This window comes from Mustela putorius, unplaced genomic scaffold, assembly GCF_011764305.1.
Source record: "Mustela putorius furo isolate JIRA1106 unplaced genomic scaffold, ASM1176430v1.1 tig00003834_pilon_pilon_pilon, whole genome shotgun sequence".
Lineage (NCBI taxonomy): Eukaryota > Metazoa > Chordata > Mammalia > Carnivora > Mustelidae > Mustela > Mustela putorius.
The window spans coordinates 72719759-72745869 of NW_025421987.1; the positions used below are offsets into that span (position 1 = coordinate 72719759).

General features: G+C 39.6%; 1 protein-coding gene across 2 annotated transcripts in view; it reads left to right on the forward strand.

Moving 5' to 3' along the window:
* The first annotated feature begins 14063 nt into the window (after positions 1–14063).
* Positions 14064–26111, forward strand: part of PRKCI (protein kinase C iota) — a 68574-nt gene continuing 56526 nt past the window's right edge. The window contains exon 1 of one of the 2 annotated variants that reach the window (XM_045088619.1): positions 14064–14371. In XM_045088619.1, the coding sequence (XP_044944554.1) occupies positions 14271–14371 (101 nt within the window). In that variant the 5' untranslated portion in view covers positions 14064–14270. The remainder of the gene's footprint in view (positions 14372–26111) is intronic. The other variant, XM_004756557.3, reaches the window with a different exon arrangement.

A 26111-nucleotide genomic window follows, 5' to 3' on the forward strand; every position in this document is an offset into this window, starting at 1 on the left:
TTCTTTGGCTTACAGAGTCTTTTTTTTCTGACTCTAAAATGCCTTGCTCTGCTTCCAACTCCCTTTATACTTAAGGTTGATTGAACTTCCTGCCATTCAGACACAAGCAAGGCCTTTACCCTGCTCTGCCTTTACATTCAACACTAATTCCGTCTAAAATACCAATAAGAGGTTGAAGTGAGAAAGAGAAGGCTATGCTTATTGAGTACTTACCAAGTGCCCTGCATATAATATCCCATCTAATTTGCATAGCGAATCCATGAAATAGGTTCCTCCCTTTTGCTGACGAGGATACTCATTTTACCAGCATTAAGTAACCTCGTTCAAGCTGACTCTGCTAGTGTATAGCAGTACTAGCTTTGGAGCCAAAGTCCAGCTCCAAGATGCATGTCCTGGCCTTTTCAATATGGCTGACTCTCTCCAACCACTGTTGTCATCTGGCATTATCCTTCAGATTCCAATCGTCTTCTTCCTTTGGCCTACACAGCCTCTCTCAGATGTAGTTAGCTGCATAGTACTCTGTTTATACTCCTCTCTGAGTACTTATATTTTTGAGATAAAATTTACATGATATAAAATCCATCTGTTTAAAGTTACAACTCATGGGGCCCCTGGCAGGCTCTGTTGGTAGACCATGGGACTCTTGGATCTTGAGGTCATGAGTTCAAGCCCCATGTTAGGGGTAGAGTTTACTTGAAAAAATAAAATAATTAAAGTGTACAACTCAATGTATATTCATGTTGTATAACTATCACCACTATCTAATTTAAGAACATTTTCATCAGGGCGCCTGGGTGGCTCAGTGGGTTAAGCCGCTGCCTTCCACTCAGGTCATGATCTCAGGGTCCTGGGATCGAGTCCTGCATCGGGCTCTCTGCTCAGCAGGGAGCCTGCTTCCTCCTCTCTCTCTGCCTCTCTGCCTACTTGTGATCTCTCTCTGTCAAATAAATAAATAAAATCTTAAAAAAAATTTTTTTTCATCACTCTAAAAGAAACTCCATGATCATTAAACAATCATTCTTCATTATACCTTCTCTGCAACCTCTGGCAACCACTATTTTGCTTTTTGTTTCTTTGGATTTGCCTATTCTGGACATTTACTGTAAGTGGAATCATACAGAGGTGCCCGTGGCAGACTCTTGATTTTGGCTCAGGTCATGATCTCAGGGTCCTGCATCGAGTTCCCTGTTCATCCTGGAGTCTACTTGAGGATTCGCTCCCTCTGCCCCTCTCCCCACTCACTCTCCCGCCCCCGACTCCCTGCTCTCTCAAATAAATAAATCCTTAAAAAATAAAATCAGATAAGGGGTGCCTGGGTGGCTCAGTGGATTAAGCCTCTGCCTTTGGCTCAGGTCATGATCTCAGGGTCCTCAGATCGAGCCATGAATTGTGCTCTCTGCCCGCAGAGAGTCTGCTTCCCCCTCTCTCTCTGCCTGCCTCTCTGCCTACTTGTGATCTCTCTCTCTCTGTCAAATAAATAAATAAAATCTTTAAAAATTAAAATAAAATAAAATAAAATAAATGGAATCACACAGTGTGTGAATTTTTGTGTCTGGTTTCTTTTACTTAGCTTAATGTTTTCAACATTCACTCACATTGTAATATCTTTCAGGACCTCATTCCTTTTTACAGATAAACAAAATCCTATTTTATGGAAACACCACATTTTGTTTATCCATTCTTCAACTGATAGATATTTGGTTTAATTTCACTTTTTAGGTATCATGAATAACACTTCCCTTTTTTTTTTTTTTTTAACCTTCACATACTTTTTATGAATAACACTTCCATGTACTAGTTTTTGTGCAGAGATACATCTTTAATTCTCGGTTATATATAACTGGGAGTGTGATTACTGGGTCATACTCTCTGTTTTACATTTTAAGGAACAATTAGACTGTTTCCAAAGCAGCTGCAGCCCTTAGATTACCACCAGCCATGTATGAGGGTTCCAGCTTCAACTCATCTTTGCCAACACTTGTTATTATCCACCGTTTGATTATAGTCAAATTAGAGGGTGTGAAGTAGAATCTCATTGTGATTTAGAGCTGCATTTCCCTGAGGACTAACAATTTTTTTTCATGTTTTTATTGGTCATCATATGTTGTTTTCAGGGAAATATTTATTCAAATTCTTTGCCCACAAAGAAATTGAGTTATGTGTCTTCTTATGGTTTAGTTCTAAGAGTTACTTGTATATCTGAATACTTGTACCTTATCAGATATATGATTTGAAAATATATTCTCATGTTCTGTGGAATGATTTTTCACTTTCTTGATGGTGTCCTTTGAAATACCAGTATTTTGGGGGGCACCTGAGTGGCTCAGTCAGTTAAGCGTCCGACTCTTGATTTCAGTTTAGGTCATGATCTCAGGGTTGTGAGATCGAGCTCCACATCAGGCTTTGCTCTGGGCATGAAGCCTGCTTAAGATTCTCTCTCCCCCCTCTCTCAGCCTGTTCCCCCCCGCCCACAACCTCATCCCTTGTGTGCTCTAAAAAAAGAAAGAAAATCAGTGTTTTTAATTTTTTTTTAAGATTTTATTTATTAATTTGATAGAGAGAGATCACAAGCAGGCAGAGAGGCAGGCAGCGAGAGAGGAGGAAGCAGGCTCCCTGCTGAGCAGAGAGTCCGATGCGGGGCTCGATCCCAGGACCCTGAGATCATGACCTGAGCCGAAGGCAGTGGCTTAACCCACTGAGCCACCCAGGCGCCCCAGTGTTTTTAATTTTTTTTAAAGATTTTATTTATTTGACAGAGAGAGAGATCACAAGTAGGTAGAGAGGGAGGCAGAGAGAGAGAGTAGGAAGCAGGCTCCCCACTGAGCAGAGAGCCCAATGCGGGGCTCCATCCCAGAGGCCTAAGATCATGACCTGAGCCAAAGGCAGAGGCTCAACCCACTGAGCCACCCAGGTACCTCTGGGTTTTTAATTTTTTTAAATTTATTTTTTATTTATTTTCAGCATAACAGTATTCATTATTTTTGCACCACACCCAGTGCTCCATGCAATCCGTGCCCTCTATAATACCCACCACCTGGTACCCCAGCCTCTCACCCCCCGCACCTTCAAAACCGTCAAATTGTTTTTCAGAGTCCATAGTCTCTCATGGTTCACCTCCTCTTCCAATTTCCCCAACTCCCTTCTCCTCTCTAACTCCCCATATCCTCCATGCTATTTGTTATGCTCCACAAATAAGTGAAACCATATGATAATTGATTCTCTCTGCTGGGTTTTTAATTTTAATGAAGTTCAATTTATTTTTTTCATTTGTTATTTCTGTTTCTGGTGTCAATCTAAGAAACCATTGCCTAAACTTAGGTCATAAATATTTACTATGTTTTCTTCTAAGGGTTTTATAATTTTAGCTCTTACATTTAGACATTTAGATCTTTAATCCTTTTTTTTTTTTTTTTTTAGATTTTATTTATTTGAGAGAGAAAGAGAGAGCATGAGAGGGGTGGGGTCAGAGGGAGAAGCAGTCTCCCCACCAAGCAGGGAGCCCGATGTGGGACTCAATCCAGGGACTCCAAGATCATGACCTGAGCTGAAGGAAGTTACTTAACCAACTGAGCCACCCAGGCGCCCCGATCTTTAATCCATTTTGAATTAATTTTTGTAAATGGTTTGGGTAGGGGTCCAACTTCATTTTTTTGTACATGGGTATCCAACTCTTCTGGCATCATTTGCTACAAACCCAAACAACAACAATTATTTCCCATATTTAATTATGCTTGGCTCTTACCACATTTTTTTTTAAGATTTTATTTATTTATTTGACAGGCAGAGATCACAAGTAGGTGGAGAGGCAGGCAGAGAGAGAGTTGAGGAAGCAGGCTCCCTGCTGAGCAGAGAGCCTGATGCGGGGCTCGAGCCCAGGACCCTGAGATCACGACCTGAGCTGAAGGCAGAGGCTTTAACCCACTGAGCCATCCAGGCGCCCCCTCTTACCACATTTTAAAAAAAATTTTATTTATTTGAGAGACAGAGAGAGAATACAAGTGGGAGGAGGAGGGATGGTGGAAGAAGGAGAAACAGACTCTCAGCTGAGCAGGGAGCCTGATGTGGGGCTCAATCCCAGGATCCCAAGATCATGGCCTGAACCACCCAGGAATCCCCCTTACCACAGGTTTTTAAATAAATGTTGACATATATCTGCTACTGTGAACTTGGGGCAAGTTTTTTTTTGTATTCCTACTTCCATGTCCCACATGGGACTATGATATAGTAAACCCTCAACAATGAATCAATGAATGAAAAAGCTGGTTGAAGATTCCTAGGGTCAACCAACAAATACCAAGTGCCATAGACTTTGCTGGATGCTGGGGAAATTTTATACATAAAGAAAATTCACAGATCAGTGATTTTTTTCAAACCCAAAGGGGTCCAAGAGGTCCCAGAATCCTACGATTCTAGACTGGAATTGGTCTTGGAGATCATGGACTTCATTTTCCTATAAGAAAAAGCAGACCTTGAAAGGCTGCTTAGCAACTTGTGACCTATCTCATGTAAATTTGCCAAGGGACTCCAGTCTCTGGGAAATTACATTCTATTACAAGCTAACAAAGGATTTTTCAGTTAGTCCTTGATAAAGCATTTTTTCAGTTAGTCCTTGATAAAGTCCCTTCCAGATGAAAGACAACTGCTTCTGTTTTATACCACACTTATCTTCTGAGATAACTGCTATCAGAGATTGAAAACAAAATTCCTCCACTCTCGCTGTACATAATTACTCCTTTTCCTGAATTTCTATGGATCAGACTTGCTTTTCCATGAGATTAGCAATTTCTTCTGCACTGCCCTATTGCTTTCAATTGTTATATAATCTTGAATTGTTGCTAATCACGGGTTTATGTGTGACCCTCCTAAATAGACTGCTCCAACTAGCTTTAGGGGCAAAAACTGGATTTTATGTGTTATTGTATGAAATGTAGAGCCTTTTATCCAGGGGACATGCGGTACCTGTTTCTTGATAATATTTGTGTTTTTAAATATATCATGTTTAAAATAAGAAGCTAGTTGGCCTAAGTGTCATTCTGTTTTCTCCCTTTCACAGATAATAACGCAGCTTAGATGCTCAGGATGACAGGGTCTAAGAGAAAAGCACCTTCTCTCATTAGGGATTTTCTAGTGCCTCTCTACTTGCTTTCCTGGAAGAATGGAGAGATGGAGACTCAGTAATTAGTGCATAAATATATTTAAATACTTCTTAATATTACTCTTAAAACTTTAAAATTCTATTAAAAGGATAAAAAAGATTGACAGAATTCCCCCAAGAACTGAGTAAATTAAACTAACTCTCAATGGAACTCTAAGTGGTAGTTTCAAATTACTGAGTCATAAAGTAGAGAAAGACATCCTGTTTCTCTTCGTATCTCAAGCTTGCTTTCTACTTATGAGTTGGAGAAAAAAGATGGAATAATCTAGTCTCATACTGAATAGTGTCTTGCAGGACATAACCAAAAGCTTTGGAATTGTTTGAGTTAAAATTTTACTTCATTTTGTTTTTTTACTTTATTTATTTATTTTTTAAAGTAACGTTTATAGCCAATGTGGGGCTCAAACTCACAACCCCGAGATCAGTGGTTGTATGCTCTACTGACTGAGCCAGCCAGGCATCCCAATTTAAAACTTTATTTTATTTTATTTTTTAAGATTTTATTGGTTTGTTTGAGAGAAAGAGGGAGAGAGAGGGAGAGCACAAGAAGGGGGAGGGGCAGAGAGAGGGAAAGCAGACATCCTCCCCTCCCCCTCTCCCCCATTGAGCAGGGGGCCCTATGCAGGACTCTATCCCAAGACCACAGGATCATGACCTGAGCCAAAGGCAAACACTCGACAGATGGAGCCACCCAGGCATCCCCCTGACTTAAAATTTTAAAATTAAGATTAAATAAAAGGGGACACCTGGGTGGCTCAGTGGGTTAGCGTCTGCCCTTGGCTCAGGTCATGATCCCAGGCTCTGCGGGAGGCCTGCTTCCCCCTACTGCCTCTGCCTCTCTCTCTGTCTCTCATGAATAAATAAATAAAATCTTTGAAAAAAAAAAAGACGAAATATAAAAGGTTGCTAAACGAGAAAGAATGAGTATGTCAGGTGGTGCTACTCGGTATACTGTCATTTATCTACGGGAATACAGTGAGCCTATTAATTGATTGTGATGAGAACAAACTATGTGTGGGTTAAAGTGATTCTCTAATTACAACAAATCCAGACAGAATTTACATATGTGGTTAGATCATGGAAAACAAACAAATAAAAATACGAATCTAAGAATTTGGGGATGTTAATTTTTTTCTTCATCTGCCAGAAATCAGTTTCCCTGTTTCAAATTCGTGGTATTTTAAAATTATGCTAAGGAATGAAAAGCTTTGAAGCAATGATAAAAATCATTGTCATTTCACTTCTCTGGACTTCATTTGTAAAATAAGCCCCAGATTTTTTGCTCCTCAAACTCACCATTGGGCCAGGAGCAGAAGTATCCCACAAAAGCTGGTCTGAAATGCAGAATCTGGGTCCCATTCTATACCTTTTGAAATCAGAATCTGCACTGTAATAAAATCTCCACTTACTCTGTATGCATATTTAAAGTTTCAGGAATGCCTGTGTGGCCCAGTTAGTTAAGCGTCTGCCTTCGGCTCAGGTCATGATCCTAGAGTCCTAGGATAGAGTCCTGCATCAGGCTCCTTGCTCAGCAGGAAGCCTGCTTCTCCCTCTATCTCCTGCTCCCCGTTTGTGCATGCTCTCTCCCTCTGATGAATACATAGAAATCTTAAAAAAAAGAAAATGAATTTAAAAAAAAGTTTCAGAAAACGGAATTAGATGATATAAAGTAAATTCTAGCTAGGAAACTCTATGAACCCATGATTCAGGTTGAAAGGTTCCAGATTAGGTAAAAATCAGAGTCATTTCCTTAAAAGCTGTGTTTGACTTGAGTAAACGGATTGCTCAGCAAGCCGAACTAACTTTTCAGGTCACAGCTCTAACAGCTTTAAGGCAAATAGCAAATAAAGACTCGCTCTGCTGGTTTGCTGTTGCAGCTTCCTTCCTCTTTCACTAAGATTAATCTTAAGTGGACATGAACCAACATAAAATCATTTAAATATCAAATTAAATAATTTCATATATGTTGAATACCTAGAATTTTCTAAATGCGAAGAATTTACAAGGTAAGATTCCTACTCTCGAGCCACCTCATGAAGATAGGACCTTCGCTGTAAAGTCTCCCATGTCTGGAGCCCTTTGCTGATTTAATTATAGACTGATGCATAATTTGTGATTTTCTGGAAGAAGAAGCCATACTGATTCAGTGAAAGATCTCCTGCTCAAGTTGCAGGATGATAAGCCCAGTGTGCCGATGAACTAACCGGCAGCTTTATCTCTGGAGTGCTGCTCCCATTGACATTGTATGTGTGATTAAGCAGCCAGAAATCATTATAGACTAGGAGCCCTGATTTTTCCTCTGATTTCTCTGTGGCCCAAAATAGAATATAGTTTAATTCAAGGTCAGCAGAAATTCAATATGAAAGTATTTGAACCAATAGGAAGTAGGTGGAGGTTGTAGGGAGAATGAGTACGTTGTCTGTGGCAGGGGAGAGGGGTTGACTCTAGAGGCTAAGAGAAAGAATTGGGGCGCTGAAAAGGCCAGTGCTGGGGTGAGTGAGTGCCTGCAGCCTCGAGAATTTATTAGATAAAATTTACATATTCAGTTGACTGTGCCAGCGTCAAGAACAGGTTTGCTTTTTCAAATTGGAGGGGAGCTAACATTTAATGGTTGATTGCAGTTAGTGACAGCAACCTTGGGTATGCAAACATCATTAGACAATGATACTTCTAAATGAAGTTTCTATGTGTTGAGGGAGGCCCTTTCAACATGTGCCTTCCAATCTAGCCAGACACCAGGGGATTCTTCTGGTTCCCAAAGAAGACAAGGTAGTATTCATGAACTGTTGCAATTATTCCTTACCACAGATTGGCACACAGCTTGCTATTTTGCATATTTCCCCCCTCTTTATTGGTATATGTCCCGACATTCTACCTGGATTATACCTTTCTTGAAAAGAAGATAGTAGTGCCTGACACCAATTAACCTTATAGGATTTAATTATGCTGCGATTTCCTAGACCTCTTTGAGTATTCAGCAACTTTCATTAAGTAAATGTTTTATAATTTTTGTATCACTGACTCCTCCACTTAATGGAGCTCTCCATTAGTGGCTCATAAAGCAAACCTCTTGTTTCTTGTGTTTTGACATTAACATAGTGCTCCTTTACATTTTAAGAATTAAATAATTAATCCAGCCTCGGGACATCCTTATCAAATTAAACAAAGTCTTATCCTCATCCTACAGATAAGAAACATGAAGCAAAGTGGTACTACTCAGTGTCAACAGCGTCAACAGTGTCAATCTAGCAGGATCTGGGCTAGGTACCCGGGACACAGTGATGAACCAATTACAGTTCCAGCCTTACAAACGTGTCAGCAAGAAAATAAACTATGGTACTGTACAAGATGTGCTATATTTGACATATAAAACAGAATGCAGAGCACAAGTACAAAGAGAAGAATTAAGGGAATGGGTACCTAATGGTCTAGTGGAGCAGAGGTGAGTGTGTAAATGGTTCCTAGAAAAAGACAGTGGCAGTTGGCCAGGACCGGTAGGGACTGAGTTTGGGAGGGCATTTCAGACTAAGCAGAGGGTACTATGGATACAAAGACAGGAATATGTTGTCATTGGCATAAATAAATGAGTTTCTTTTTTTGTGATTGTCAGGCAACATATAATATGAATCTTAAAATTATTTTAAGTTCAAAGCGAGGACATTTTGGGTGCCTGGGTGGCTCAGTCGGTTAAGCATCTGCCTTTGGCTCAGGTCATGATCCCAGAGTCACCGGATCAAGTACTGCATCCAGCTCCCTACTCGGCAGGGAGTCTGCAGCTCCCTGTCCCTCTACAGCGACCCCCCCCCCAAGCTGTGCTCTCTCTCTCTCTCAAATAAATAAGTATTTTTTTTAAAAAGTGAAGACATTTTATTTTACTTTTTAAAGATTTTATTTTTAAGTAATATACCCAACTTGAACTCACAATCTCAAGATCAAGCATCGCATGCTCTACTGACTAAGCCAGCCAGGTGCCTCAAAGTGAGGACATTTTAAATAAGTTAAGGCTAAAACTGCTCTATGTAGTGTGGGGGTGAGATTGGGGAACATAATGGGAATAAGTTTGTGAGGCTGGAGTGAAGGGAGTACCCAGATAATGAGGAGATAAAGTAGGCCATGTCAATGTGGCAGTGAGAGGGCATGGGGGTATTCTCCATTTAAATCAGCAAGGTTATGGGGAGCCTGGGTGGCTCAGTGGGTTAAAGCCTCTGCCTTCAGCTCAGGTCATGATCCCAGGATCCTGGGATCGAGTCCCCCATAGGGCTCTCTGCTCAGCAGGAGCCTGCTTCCTCCTCTCTCTGCCTCTTTACCTACTTGTGATCTCTGTCAAATAAATAAATAAAATCTTTTAAAAAAAATCAGCAAGGTTAATTAACAAAATAAAACTAAACTCTCTCACTAACCTCAGCTGTCAGGACTCCAGTCACGAGTTTAAGTCGTGGCTTCTGTTCTTGAAGGTGAGGTACAACAGTGTGATAGTAAAACAGGATCACACAAGACCCATGTCTACTATTCATTATCTCATTCACCATTTTCCAGGCAGGATATTTTTGCTCCACATTGGGACAAGTACTTTTGTGGTCACAAAATAGGAAAATCTTGGCCAAAATATTTTAAATCTCTTAAGCCTGTGGATTTGCACATTAATTAATTTTCCCTATTAAAGTTATTGCAGTGAGTCAAAGGCAGGTTAATTCAGCCCAGTGCTCAATGTTTATCTCTGCAGGTCACAAAGTCAGCCCCCCCTCCCCCCCGCTGCAAATGATCAGGACTTACAGTTTAAATCCTTTTTTTCTCCTTTTAATGACATTATCCCATGCTCAGTGTATCCCATGCTCAATTAAGAATGCTACGTTAAGGGCAGCAATCTTACTCAAAGCTAAGTGTATTAGTAAGCACCATTAGCAAGCACGGACAGAAAGAAAATAGCTGTGGGAGATTTGGTCACAGTGTCTACCATTGAGTTTACATTTTCTACCATTTGATTCTCAACTGAGGAAGAGGCATCAGAAATACCGTAGCAGTATTTGCCATCAACAAGATGGCAAACAAGTTTTCGTATCTGATTCTGACTGCAGCCACACAGGTGAGGCTCAATAAGACTGAATATAAAGGTCAACTTCTTCTGATTATTCTTGTAAAAGCAGCTCAATCCATAGAAAGGAAGTGGCATTTTCCTAATGATATGATTAATGTGATGCCATGTTCCTTTTAAACCCTTTTACAGAGTTTTTTCTTTTTCTTTAAAGAAATGGCTTTTTTCTTTAAAGAAATGGCTAGATAGTTTTCAGGGTTTTCTTTTGTTATAACATAACATAACATAACATAATTTCTTTGACCTGTTCATCCTGTAAGCATAACTCTTTGTGCCTTATATCTGTTATAATTTCATCATATTGACTTTAAAAACTAATGTCAGAGCACTTACAGAATGGAAACACGAGGAGCTCCCTATATATACTCTCCTCAGTGAAACAAACGTAACTCATGAAAATTATAAATAAAAATATAACCATTCAATCAGACCTTGGGGCCATTTATGACCCAGGGCATTGTCAGAAGCACTGGGGCAATCATTTTCCAATTAGTGGAGACTAACAGCTAGGAATAGGATCAATAGAGGCAAACTAACCAAAGGCTGGATAGGGACTTGAGGAAAAGAGTCAGAGAACCTGACTAAAACCACTGTCATCCCCCAGGGGAGGGAGAAGGAGTCCGGGTGTCAGCTTGGGGAGATGCACCAAAGCCCTAAGGAGACATCAGAGCCTGCACACTCTGGGAGAAATAAACTCCCCTCAACTTGTCTGGCCAAGTCACTCAACAAATAAAGAAGTGAACAACAATGACAACAAAAGTTGGAGCCAGTCTGGATCAGTCTCCTGAGTTGCTACAATGGAAACCTATAGCTTGCAACAAAAAAACAGTGAGACATACAAACATGCAACTGAGCCCCATGCACGCAGAAACTGCCTTTGAGAGGATGCAGATGTTGGACTTAGCTGACAGGAAACAATGCTTATGAGTGCAGATTTGGAATTCTTCAAAAAAATACTAGCAAACTGAATGGAGCAACACACAAAAAGGATGGTAAGTCACAACCAGTTGGGATTTGTCCTAGGAATGCAAGGTTTGCCTACATCCAAAAATCAATTAATGTGACATACCGTATCAATAGAATAAAGGAAAAATGGGATTATCTCAATAGATAGAGAAAAGGCACTAAATGAACACCAGCACTTTTTCAAAATAAATATAGTCTAACGTCTGTCTGGCTCAGTAGGTGGAGTGTGGGACTCGATCTCCATGTCTTGAGTGCAAACCCCATGGTGGCCACAGTGCTCACTTTAAAACCAAAGAAAGAAGTAAAGTCAACAAACTAGGAGTAGAAGTTCCTCAACCTGACAAAGGGCATCTGCAAAAAAAAGGGAAAAAAAAAATCTAGAGTAATCACATCTGATGTGTAAGACTGAAAACTAGCCACGTAAGATTGAGAATAAGACAAAAATGTTCACATGCTCCTCTTTATTCAACATAGTACTAGAAGTTCTAGCTAAGGCATTCAAGCAAGAAAAAGAAATAGAAGGCACCCAAATTGGAAAGGGGTAAATCAATTTGTATTCTAAAATGGCATAATCTGGTGTACAGGAAATTCTAAGGGACTCACCAAAACACTATCAGAACTAATGAGTTCAGCAAGCTTGTAGAACACTGGAAATATGCAAATTTAGTCTTCTACACTGGCAATGAATAATCAAAAAATGAAATTAGGATGGGAATGTAAACTGATGTAGTCACTATGGATAACAGAATGGTGGTTCCTGAAAAAATAAAAAACAGCAGTATGATAAGATGCAGCAATCTCAGTTCTGGTTAATTAGCCAAAAAAAACCAAACACTACCTTGAAAAGATATTGCACCCCATGAAGCATTATTTACAATAACCAAGACATGGAAACACATATTTATTATAAATTCTTATTGATGACAAAGTAAGCAATAAGCCTCCTCTGAAAATAGTAATTACCTTCAGAGCATGAGCAGGCCAATGATGAAGGATTTTTCAAACTTGTAAGAATCCAAAATAAAAAGCTCTCCATGCCATACCTTTCTAAATTCTCATTTCCCCATATAACATAAATTTCCTTTTGTCACAAGCATACTAAATTTTTTATTAATCCAATTAAAATTTCACACTCTCACTCAGAAATAGTTTATACTTCATAGCTAATTGATTCATATTTAACATGTTGATACAGGTCCCCAATTCTCAATCCTCTGATACCAAGTCTTTCACCAGGAATTTTTTTTTTTTTAAGATTTTATTTATTTATCAGAGAGAGAGAGGGGAGAGAGCGAGCACAGGCAGACAGAATGGCAGGCAGAGGCAGAGGGAGAAGCAGGCTCCCCACCGAGCAAGGAGCCCGATGTGGGACTCGATCCCAGGACGCTGGGATCATGACCTGAGCCGAAGGCAGCTGCTTAACCAACTGAGCCACCCAGGCGTCCCTTTCACCAGGAATTTTTATTTAGAGTTTATAATCTAGGGGCAGCGGGGTTGGTTAACCAACCAACCAACAAACCATCCAACCAACCAACCAAGGAGCTCAGTTGGTTAGGGGCCTGCCTTCAGCTTAGGTCATGATCCTAGGGTCCTAGGATTCAGCTCCCCTCTGGCTCCCTGGTCAGCAGAGAGCCTGCTTCTCCTTCTCCCTCTGTGGCTCCCCCTGCTTTTGCTTCTCTCTCTGTCAAATAAGTAAATAAAATCTTTTTAAAAAAGTGTTTATAATCCAAGTTTGTAGCAATTGAAGGACATCATGCCAGACTAAGTGTCAGATGTAACTGATGAGTCAATCCTCCAACCCTATTGATCATAATAGAGAAAGTTATTTCCCTGATTATTCCAGCCTTTTTAGCATGTGTTGGTGCCAGGACTGAGGCAGGAGCTGGATTCCCACCTGTATTTGCAGTATGTGACAGAGCCAAGATCAGTGGAAGGTCGGAGACAAGGCTACAAGGTCAGATCTGTTATACCCTAATCTTTAGCTAAGCAGTGATAGAAAAAAATAGAAAAAAAAAACAATGCTGATGGATGGACTGGGTAAATACTGTGCACCTGTGCCATGCGATGGCACTATACAAGGGCCGAGGTATGGGGGCTGCAAAGGAAGAAATGTCGGTCTTTCATCATACCTTCCAGTTGAGTTTCCTCCTTTATTACGTTCATTATTACATTTGTTACCTATGTTATTAAATTCTTTCCATAAAAGAGCTTGTGCTGAGCCGGTTACCAAAGTCTTGTTTCCCAAAAAGGCACTGTATAATTGAGATGATTTATGCAATTGGAAGGGAGAATTCATCAGGCGACAAACTGAAGATCGTGACGAAGCCCAATCATTTCCAGTGACCTCAGATGCCCAAGCTGGATTCAGGATTTCAAGCCGAACCCTTACCGCGGGGTGCAAGCCGGAGACAGACTCGGTTAGAGAGCAGGGGCGGATGGTTTCCGACGTAAAGAACCTCCAGTCCCAGAATCCCATCGGGACTCCAAATCCCAGAAACCCGGCAGGGCTAATCTATCCCAGTCCCTAGTCGGCTGACCGCGGACGCAACCAAGTTGGGAAACCGGGGTGAGATGCTGCCGCCTTGTGCCCTAAAGTTTTCCCTGCAGGAAGGGGGCTTTGTAGGGAGAACTTTGGCATTCTCTCGGTCACAGCTTCCAAGAAGGTCTCCCTTCCGGCCCGTGTGATGTGACAGGCTGCGTCTCCCATCCTCTCTCCCCCTTTTCCTAGCCCCCGTAAGAATGGTGCAGCCGGGCGGTGAGGCTCCTTGAGATGGATCGATGGTTGCGCCCGCCCTCCCCCGGAATGTGGGCCTTTGGAGCGAGCGAGGTGGGAGGGACCCGAGCGGGGAGGCGTGCTGGGCCCGGGCGGCGGGAGGAGCCGCGCGGTTCCGGCTGCCCCGGCGAGGCGACCCTTGGGTCCGCGCCGCGGGCGGAGTGGACAGGTAAGCAAGCGGCAGCCGCGCCTCTGGAAGAGGCTCGGGCAGCGGAGGGCCCCCACGGCGCCCGGCGCGCCCCCCGCACCCACGGCCTCCCGCGTTGAGGCGGGGGAGTAAGGAGATGCCGACCCAGAGGGACAGCAGTACCATGTCTCACCCGATCGCAGGCGGCGGCAGCGGGGACCATTCCCACCAGGTCCGGGTGAAAGCCTACTATCGCGGGTGAGTGTCTCAGAGTAGGGGTGGGGGTGGGAGGGGAAGGGAAAGGCCCGCTCCACTTGGACTGGAGGCGGGGAGGGTGAGGGGCTGGAGATGTGGGCGAATGGGTCCGGGCGGGAGCCTCTAGGGACTCACGGTGGGTGACCAAGTGGTCGGGGGAGGAGCATGGGGCGCTGCGTTGGGGCACCCCAAGGTGTGTTTCAGGGCGCCCGGGAGTCGCGCGGCTGATGGCTCCCGACTAGGGTCCGAGGGAGGAGTCTTGGAATGGAGCACGTCCACCTGGTGGGTTCGAGAGAGACTCGCCTACTAAGAGATTTACTAGGGCTTTACGTCATGAAGTCTGAATGTGTTTGGGGTTGCGAGTTGATTCCGAGTGATGCCTCAGTGAACTAAGTTTGCTCTAGGCTTGAAAGACAGGACCGCTTTAGTTTGCTGGTTCTTTGAATTACCAGAAGGCCTAAAGCCTCTGGTTCTCTAAGTCAGGTTTACCTTCCTCGCCTAGAACAGTTCACAAAGTGTATCCGGACTGTGGTCAGGCTGCCTGTGTATTAGACATAGGAGTTATTATTTAAGAGTAAAGTTGATGGTTTTTAGGGATGTGCATTAGGTACTTATGTCTCGCCGAGATTAGGCTGTATATGTGTAGATTAGAACTGTGAATGTTTCTTTGTCAGTGTTGCTTCAAGGACCATTTTGATGGGGAGAGATACTGCAAGGAGAGAAGAGGATGGTTTTAAAATCTGTGATCTTTACGTATATTATTACCTGTTACAACTCCTGTGCTTACACCAGTAATAACCCAGTCCTAATATTGTTGTATTAAATCATAGTCTATAATCAGTGACCTGACGGACATACCCCCTTCTCTTGAATTCAGTTGTGGTTTGAAATACGAGATAGTTATATTTAGTAGCTTTAGAGAGGTGAAATGTTAGTGTGAACATGAAGATTTGAAGTTAAGGGTTAACAGAAAACCCAGAGGCTTTGGCCTGTCTGACTGTTTGTCCAAGCAGAAGTAAATTGCTTAAAAAAAACTCAAGTACTAGGAGGTTGAAACTGCAATGCATACTTTTACATTCCGGAGGGGATCAGTGAAGATAGCAAATTAAAAAAAAAAAACAAAGAAACAAAAAAACCCGCCTCTCTTGTTTTGATTTCAAAGGAAATGGAAGCCCTAAAATGTGTTATTGGTTTGATATAACGACTCTGACTTCTTGTTTATTAGGTTGACTGTATTCAGCTGTAGTTTACAAGAATTATTTTGGACAGTATCAGTGTTTTTGATTAAATTGATCAAGGAGGTCTTCAGTTTAAGACAATACCTAGAAGTGTGTGTGCCTGTTTTTTAAAAGTCTGTAGTGGTCCCAAGAGATGTTTTGACTTGAATATGGTCAGCTATGAACTTTGCAATGTGGGGGAAAAAAGTTTTTGCTTCCTTTATCTTACCTTTAACTTGATAGATGAGGTATTTCACTTTACTTTCTTTTTTTTAAGAATAGTGACTGGTCATATAGGCTTTTTTCTTAAGTAAGATTTTATTTATTTGACAGACAGAGAGTCAGAGAGCACAAGCAGGGGGAACAGTAGAGGGAGAGGGAGAAGGAGGCTCCCCACTGAGCTGGGAGCAGGACTTGGGACTCAATTCCGGGATCCTGGGACCACGACCTGAGCTCAAGGCAGACACAACCAACTGAGCCACCCAGAGAGTCACCTCACTTTCCATTTTACAAAGTTGACAGTCCATGAGTTATTAGGCCTAGAGAATGAAATATATAGTAGGCGTTTGGGTTTTTTTTTAAGGTGTCTCATTATTGACATTTTAAAAAACTGGATTAAATGAATATACTCACATGGTAGGAATGTGCAGATTGTACAGAGGTATAAAATAAGTGACTTTCATCCCATTGTCCCAACTTCCAGAGGTATGCTGTTAACAGTTTATTTCTGTTCTTCTGGTGGTTGGCTTTATTACTTTAAAAGTTATACTGCTGTTTCATGATTCAACTTTAGATAGTACCTCTTAATCCCGTCCTCTCAAAGATTAGAAATTGGGTGAACATTGCCTTTTGCTTGCCCTTCTCCTGTTTGGTGCTTCTCAATTTTTGATTGTTAAACCATTATTTTCAGTTCTCTGGTTTACATTTATGACTTTAAACAATATAAATTCTTGTCTTACTAAATTTAAATAATTTCCAATAATTTTAACTATGAAGAGGAAGAAATTTAGCTCCCCCCCATTTTTACTGGTTTTACAAATAGAAATAGGCCTAGTTAGTAAATTAAAATTACCATAAACGTCTCCTTTGGAAAGAAATCAAAGTCTGTTATATTTCAGGAATGTAGGTGTCATATTGTCTTGGCTTATTGCTACAATTATTTTTATAAAAGAGAATAAAAAAGAACATATAATCCTTTAAGTGCCTGACTAGAATTTCTTCAAAACATTCAAGTTAACATTTTGTTTTTTAAAATCTTATCAATTTGGGCACCTGGGTGGCTCAGTCGTTGAGCATCTGGCTTCGGCTCAGTCATGATCCCAGGGTCCTGGGATTCAGCCCAGCATCGGCAGGCTCCCTGCCTAGCAGGAAGCCTGCTTCTCCCTCTCCCACTCCCCTGCTTGTGTTCTCTCTCTTGCTGTGTCTCTCTCTGTCAAATAAATAAATAAAATCTTAAAAAAATAAAATAAAAATCTATGAATTTTTGTTAAAGAATTTTTTTTGCCCTTTATTGCTTTTTATTCATTGGAAGCTTTCTAACAGTGCCTTCATTTCAAGCCTCATTTAAAGACAACATCAGCACTCTCTAAATTGTACCAATTTCTGTCCCCTGAAATTAGATCTGTTAAGATTATATGTTTATTAACAATAGTCTAAACCGGTGGTTTTGATATTACATAGTCAGCTGCTCATTACTACAGATGAAACTAAAATGAGTCACCAGTGAGGGTAGCTAATAAACAGGTAGGCTAACTAGAACACCTACCTGATTTTAAAATAGAAAATTCTTCCTTTGTATCAAGAAATGTAAGGACAAGGTGCATTTGAAAAAAGTTTCTATTCTTTCAGATCTTATGAAAGGCTATTATTGGAAAGTTTTCTCCTATCCCCTTGTAACAGTGTTTCTTTCCAATGAACATTGAATCTTGGAATAGCCAGAATTTTTCAGTGAATCAATTGCCTTCTCCTTTCAAAGACGTGTATAGTGTTCTCTCATTCAGTTAAATTTGTTTAGTGCAAATGTGACATCCCTCTAGATGTAACAGATTTAATTAGATTTTTTCTAGTTTTTAAGCAGCAGATTAATAGCATTGTGAATCCGACTGGTTTGGGGTGCCTGGGTTGCTCAGTTGGTCAGTTGTCTGACTCTTGATTTTGGCTCAGGTCGTGATCTTGGTTGGGGTGATGAGATTGAGCCCAGTGTGGGGCTCCTTGCTCAGGAGGGAGTCAGCTTCATATCTCTCTTGCTGTCCCTCTGCCCCTCCCCCAGCACGCACTCAAGCTTTCTCTCTAAAATAAATAAATCAGTTTTCAAAAAAAAAAAAAAAAATCTGACTGTGTCACAGCCTATACACCCTTCTTTCCTTGACATGGGAGTTTGTCAGTGAGTGGCCTTCCTTCTTCAATCATTACCTAGTAGTGTTAGGAGGAAGAGAAACAGGTTTTGTTGGTTAGTGATAAATTGCTATTGTATGTGCTTATCCTTATATTAAAGTTACTTGATATTATGGGATAGAGTTTAACAAGGAAATGTCTGGACTACTCATTTCATTTTACATTATAAATGTATGGGAAATTTCACAGAAAGATTGTAAAAATGCTTTTTAAACCCACTGCCATTGAACGGTTATAACATTCTGGAGTATTCTTTTTGTGCACATCTACAAATAGGAGATTAACTCCTTGTGTTTTGGATTGTATAGCTGGTTCAGTGAAGAAGTATGCAGGATTTTTTTGTGAACAAGTCTTGGCAAGACTTGTTTTTAAAAGTATTGCAAAATAATTTTAGCAATATAAGGCATATCTCTAGAATGTTCTAAGGAAATACAAAGAGTATATTGAGTTGGGAGTTGGGGGAATGTTAGTTATTAGTCCTGGAGCTTCTGGCATGACACCTAACCACAGGACAACTCCTCATAGCTTTATCAGAGGAGAAATGACTTGGTGGCCTGGTGCCCAAAACCAAAATAGCTCTCTCAGAAATTTGAATCAGATAATACAGAGATAAATTGCTTGGTAGCAGTGAAGACTGGAGCTGCAGAGTTAAGGGAGAGGCTAGTGAGGCCAGCACCAACCAAGTACAAACGTCAGGTCTGAGAAAGCAGAGGAGGAGGCAGTTTTCTGTGAAAAAATTCTTCCTGGAGGTCCATGAGAGCTTTCTAGTACAACTCTGAACCCTCTTGTTAAGGTAACTTGAGTGTTTGGGTTTTTTTCCAAGGTTGAAGTGAGCGTAGTGAAAACCTGAATTTTTAAAATTCCACTCTTGCTTAGGATTTCATGTATTACCTAAAGTGTGTTTAAACTCACTTTAATAAATATTGTTGAATACCTGCTGCCTACTCTAAGGTAGGCACATGGTGCTAGGGTGGACAGAGGGTGTAGAGGTGACTAATATAAGGCTCTGCCCTCAAGGGACTGAGGAACTTCTAGGAACACAGACATAGAAGAGTTAATAAAGGAGTGTGTATGTGTTTATGGTAAGGTCCTTGCAGGGTTGGATATTGGGGAGGGGTTTGGGAAACCTTCTAGAGGATGAAGCATTTGAGGCTTTTAAAGGATAAATAGGTTTGCCTGGTTGATGAAGATGTGGGGTGAGGGTCATTCCAGGCATTGCACAACTGCATGGTATGTTTGGGGAATTCAGATCAGTTTAGTTGTTAGTCTCATAGTCATTCCTTATTAGGACATAAAGTGTGAAGTGGGCACTGATAAGTGAGGCTAAGAAGAGGTTCACAAGCACTACTCATGAAGATTCTTGAATATCATACTTTGGGCTTCGGACTTTTTTTTCATTTGGTGAGGGTTTTAAGTAAGAGAGATTCATGCTTAGATTTTCATCTTAGAAGGCTCACTCTCAGAACCAGTATGGGTGATGAGTTAGCAGTGGATGAAGACTAATTTGGAGGCTTTGGAAGTAGTCCAGCTGAGAGAATCAGAGGGGGAGAAGAGGCTACGGATTGAACAGTGATTTTAGGGGTAGAATCAATATGAATTACACATTGATTGCCTGTGGGGGAAAAAGGGATTCTGACAACAATGGGTTTCTTATTTGAGAGAGACTAGGGAATAAAGGAGGAAAAGATTAGTGAGAGGAGGTAATTCATTATGTGGAACAAGTAACTGAATTTTGAGTTCTTCATGCTTTGCAGGCATCCAGGTGGAAATGCCTAGAATTAACTGAAGTGCCATTTATTGTGTGCCTGCTGTATGTCCCAAGCCCTGTACCTGGCAGCTTACCTATGTAAGAATGTGGCTGAGAATGATGATAGAAACAAAAATGCAACCAGTTATCAAATGCAGATGACAAAGGCAAAGGACTAAAACTATATTTTAACAATACAGACATACCTAAAGTGGAAAGTTCCCCTTCTCCCCTCTCACCCCCACTTCCTAATGGTATCCATTGTTAATAGTTGGGATATTCTGCATCATATTAATATGTCTTTAAGTATAGATATTCTATGCACACAAACCCTTTTTTTTTTTCAAGTAAACAGATTTGTATTTCTACACGTTTCTGCAACTTGAATTGTTTTCATTCACGATCATCTTTCCATGTGAAGGTGGGCAGGGATAACTAGAGACATTCATAGAGAGAGCAGACTGCTTACTTTATAATCGATGTATAGTGTTCTCTAGTGTTGTTATACCATAATTTAATCTTTTCCCTGATTGATGAGCATAAAAAATTACCTTCATTAAATCAGTATTTCAAATTATGCTGAAGGAACATCCTTTTTATTTAGTATATATTCTTGCAAACATGGTCTAAAATTTGCCTATTTTAAAACTTGATAATTGTCTTCCAAACACCTACCAATTTATGTTTCAAACAACAGTGTACCAATGAAGTATTTTCCTTGTGTTCCCAACTGCACATTATTGGTCTTTAAAGTTTTTCCCAGTGGGGGCGCCTGGGTGGCTCAATCAGTTCAGTATCTGCCTTCAGCTCAGGTCATGATCCCAGGGTCCTGGAATCAAGCCTTCCATTGGGCTCCCTGCTCAGCTGGGAGTCTGCTTCTCACTCTCCTCTGCTCCTCCCCGTGCTCCTGCGTGTGCATGCGCTTGCTCTCTCTCTCAAATAAATGAAATCTTAAGAAAATAAATAAAAATTTTCCCAATTAAAAAAAAAATTTTCCCAATAGGCAAAAAATGCTAACTTTTTTTTACAGCTATCTTTTTATACATTACTGATCATTTGTAGTTCTGCAGCTTGTTTAGTCATGTCTTTTGCCCAGTTTTTCTCTTGGATTCTTTTTTTTTTATTAGTTTATTTGAAGGGGCATTGACATTTTGTCTGTTAAAAAAGTTGCCAACATTTCTGTAACCTGTTTGTCTGGGTTTTTCACTTTAATCAAATCCATCTGTTTTTTTTTTTTCCCCCCTTCTTTTTAGCTTCTGGGTTCTCTTATGTGTATTTCCCATCTAAAAATATTTTTTGTATATTAATTATGCAGTTTTTCAAGTGATTATCTTTTCAATCAATCTGATATTTAGGGGTTTAGTTGTTTGTGATGTACTGATACGACTTAATTTTTTTTAAAGTGTATTCTAATATTGTTACTGAATAGGTTCTTTAACCACTGGGCTGAAGGACAACTTTGTTCCATACTAAATTTTTCAGATGAACTTAAGTACTTTCTATTCTGTTTCATTGATTTTTTTTTTTTTAAAGATTTTATTTATTTGAGAGAGAGAGAGTGAACATGAGCAGAGGGAGAGGCAGAAGAAGAGAGAGAGGGAGAATTAGACTCTCTGCTGAGTAGGGAATCAGATGCAGGACTCTGTCCCAGGTCCATGTTATCATGACCTCAGCTGAAGGCAGACAGACACTCAACCAACCTGAGCCACCCAGGTGTCCCTTTTTTCACTGATTTTGGGGAGAGAAATATATTTTTGCACATACCGCCATTAGTTTAATTATTTTAGTTAGTTTTGATATATGCTATGGAAAAGTCATTTCATTAATTTTCTATTTCCACATTTCCTTGGCTCTTCTTGTATATTTATTTTCTCTTCCAGCTTAGTTTTTGAAGGTTTTTCTAGGTTCCAGAAAAAAAATCTTTTTTTTTTAAATTTTACTTTATTTTTTATTTTTTTTTAAAAGATTTTACTTATTTATTCCAGAGAGCAAAAGTGAGCAGGGGGAAGAGCAGAAGGAGAGGGACAAGCAGATTCCCATTTGTGCATGTGGCCTGATGCAGGACTCGATTGTAGGACCATGAGATCATGACCTGATCTGAAAGAGTCAGACACTTAAGAGACTGAGCCACCCAGGTGTCCCCAGGAAAGAAAAAATCTTGCTGGTATTTTGATTTGGAATTGCTTTGAATTTATAGGTTAATGTGAGAACTGATAGTTTTATAATACAGAGCTTTGCCTTTTAACTATGAGGTATAATACCTATTTATTGATTTTTTTTTTCACTAAGGTTTCTGTCCCTTAGATTTTACACATTTCCTGTTAAATTTATACTTAAATGTTTTATAATTTTGTTCTTTTTGTGAATGCAGTATTTTGTTTTCAGAGGCTTATGATATATCATCTATTTTTGAATATTTAAGTTTAAGTGGTCACCTTAATTCTAATAATTTCTTAGTGAACTTGGAATTTATAGCTAGATAATATCTGCAAATAACAATTTTGCCTCTTTAATATATATCTCACTTATTTTTTTTACTATATATTTTGCTTATTTTTCTTAACTATTTGGCTAGGTTTTCTAGACAGTGTTGAATTTTAGCAAGATCTTTTATCTTTTTTTTTTTTTTTAAGAGAGGGAAAGGGGGAGCAGGGAGGGGGGACAGAGAGAAAATCTCAAGCAGGATCCATGCCCAGCTTAATGTAGGACTCCATCTCACCACTCTGAGATCATGATCTGAGCCAAAATTAACAGTTGGACGCTTGACTAAGTCACCTGGGCATCTCTTACCTTAATGAGGTATTATCAATAGTTAGAAAAATCTCACAAATTATCTCCAAAGATGCCCAGTCTCTTTTCCCCCTCTATGAGGAATGCTAAAAAGCATAGAAACTAATCTTTATAATGTATCCAGTTGTTCCAAGAACTATGATGAGTGTTTTCCCATCATTTTAATTTAATCTTCACGGCAATATCCAGAGGCAGATACTATTATCTTCATTGTATGGATGGTAATGTTGAGGCTTAGTAAGCCACAGCACAAAGCTGAGTCTTAACCCTTCAGAGAATTTTTTTTTCCTTTTACTATAGGGATGGGCCTTTTTAAAATCACTTTTTTGCTTTTTTGTCAAAGTCATATTTCATAGTTCTTTTTAAGCCAGTTTTCTTTTTCTTTCTTTCTTTCTTGAGAGAGAGTGAGAGAGCACAGAGAGAGTGAGCAAGCACAGGGAGGGACAGAGGTAGAAGGAAAGAGAAATTCCAGCAGACTCCTCCCTGAGCTCAGAGCCTGGGGGTGGTGGGGGTCACCTCAGTCTCATGACCCTGAGACCATGACCCTAAGCTGAAAGTAAGAGTTGGACACTAAACCAACTGCACCACTCAGGGCCCTATTTATCATCATGATCATTTAAAAATGGCAGTTGCTTTATGACTTTTTATGAATAAATTAGAGGAGTGGCACTATGAGATTGTATGAATATTCTCTTTCCTCAGAACTTTTAACCCAGTGATTTTACCATCCATGGATAATTCTGCCTAAATCTATTATATCAGTGATTACAAATAAGACTTTTTTCTCTTTATACTACATTTAATTTTGGAGAAAAGCTTATTTTGAGATAGCAGAAGGACTGAACTGGTGGTTCTTTTTTCAGGTTTATTTTTAAAAGCATTTGGTCCTACGGAAAAACTTTAGATTCTATATTTTAGAACATAGGAACATAATGAATGCTTAAAGCAGTTTGTCTTCTGAAGCCCAGTAGCAAAATTAAGACTGCCTTTTTTTTTCTTTTTTAAAAATTCAGCTAAAACTATATCTAAATTTGCCATTTGGGGAATTTTTGTGGTGAAGCAGACTATATTCTGTCGAAGACCAGTGGTAAGATAATTTATGCTAACACTGAAGTTAAAACCAGAAAAAAAAATCTTTCATGCACAATTTGTTTTATACCTTTAGAAAGTAATATCTTTATTTTGTAGCTCATTTTTAGCTTTAGGGCTATAATAAGGATCTGGTGTTTGTAGATGGTATGAACATGGTGCTTTTTCAATTACTTAGAGAAGTGTTTATATAAAACTCCCTTAAATGTTTTAGTTCCTGGAACTTAAGGAGTGGCAGTTGATAAAGCATGACTCCTTCACTGAGTCTCTTTAGGATGTTTGTACTTACATTTTTTAAGGATTATTTTAAAAATATTCTGATAAATATTTTTTAGCTCTTGCAAAATAAGATTTCTTAAAAATCCCTATTGTATACAGACATGCATACATATGTGTTAATTTTAAGTTCATGTGGACCTTAATAAGGAAGTCATATTTTGATGATATCTGATACTGGTTTTTTTTCCCTTGCCTTCAAAAAACACAATGCCATACTTGTTCTTTGCCAGAGAAAGTCTACAGGAGCTTTTACTTATTTAATTCTAAAATACATTCTTTCAACTTTTACTCCCTTATACTAATGACCTTAAGGGTATTTTGAAAGAAAAATTGCTGGGGGGGTGGGAGGGGGTGGGCAAAGTGGGTGATGGGTATTAAGGAGGGTGCTTGTGATGAGCATGAGGTGTTGATGTAAGTGATGAATCCCTAAGTTCTACTCCTGAAACCAATACTACATTATATGTTAACTAACTTGAATTTAAATAAAAGCTTGGAAGAAAAAATATAATATTAAAAAGATAAATAAAATTGAACAACCCCTCCCAAAGTTGCTTTAAGGTTATCATATCTCTTAATAATGTTGTTAGAAGAAGGACCTATTTTCTATTTTTATTTTCTTTTTTAAAAATAAAATTTTAAAATATTTAAAACAATTTTATTAATAAAAGTCATTTTAAATTTTTTAAATATTTTGTTTATATTTTTTCTAGAAAGCAAATTTTATAATAAAATCATACCTTTATATGGTAGAGAAATTAATGATTATCTATACCATTCAAGAAGAGTCTGTACAAAGCACATCTTCTTTCCATCTCTGATCTCTCCCCAATCCCCAGTTCCACTACCCAGAGTTCCAGAGTTAACTACTTTTTAAATTTTGTTTTGTTTTGAGGCGCCTGGGTGAATCAGTTGGTTAGGCATATGACTCTTGATTTTAGCTCAGGTCACAATCTCAGTGTCCTGAGATAAGCCAGCGTTGGTCTCCACGCTGGGTATGGAACCTGCTTACGAATCTTTCCCTCTCCTGTCCCTTTCCCACTCCCTGTGCTCGTTCTCTCAAAAAAATAAATAAAAATAAAAATCTTGAAAATTTTGTTTTATTTTATTATATCTGTTGTTCAGTATGAAAGATGAGGAATTTAGTACTTCTTTGTCATTGTCTCTCCTGGTTTTTAGTTCTTCTAATCATTATGTTTGTAACTTAAATAATGTACCTTCTTCTGCTTTTCTTTTTAATTGTGGTTAAAAAAACCCACTTAATTTACATCTTAACCATTTTTAAGTGTACAATTCAGTAGTGTAACTATATTCACATTGTTGTGTAACCGATCTCTAGAGCCTTTTCATTTTGTAAAACTGAAACTGTACCTATTGAACAACTCCCCATTTCCCACCCCCCCCCCAACCCCTGGGAACCACTGTTCCAATTGAGTGGATTGATACAGTATTTGTCTTTTTGTGACTGGCCCATTTCGCTTAACATAATGTCTTCAAGGTTCACCCATGTGTCAGAATGTCCTTATCATTCATTCATTCATTCATTCAGTAATCTCTGCACCCAATATGGGGCTGTAACTTGGGACCCTGAGATCAAGAGCCACATGCTCCCCTGACTGCTCCAGCCTGGTGTCCCAGAATTTCCTTGAAGGCTGAATAATATTCCTTTGTGTTTATAGATCACATTTTGTTTATCCATTTCTCTTTTTTTTTTTTATTTTTTAAAGATTTTGTTTATTTATTTCACAGAGAGAAATCACAAGTAGATGGAGAGGCAGGCAGAGAGAGAGAGAGGGAAGCAGACTCTCCGCTGAGCAGAGAGCCCGATGTGGGACTCGATCCCAGGACTCAGATCATGACCTGAGCCGAAGGCAGCGGCTTAACCCACTGAGCCACCCAGGCGCCCCTATCCATTTCTCTTTTAATGGACACTCTGGTTGCTTCCATCTTTTGGCTATTGAAATTAATGCTACTATGAACATGGGTGTACAAATACTTTTTGGAGTCCCTATGTCCTGTTCTTTTGGACCTGTACCCAGAAGTGGAATTACAGGATCAAGTGGAAATTCTGTTTTTAATTTTTTGAGGACCCTCCATACTTTTTCCTATAGCTGCTGCACCGTTTTATATTCCTACCAACAGTGCACAGGGCTTCTGTTTCTCCACATCTTTGTCAACACTTGTTATTCTGTTTTGTTTTATTTTGTTTTGTTTTGTTTTGATAGTAGTT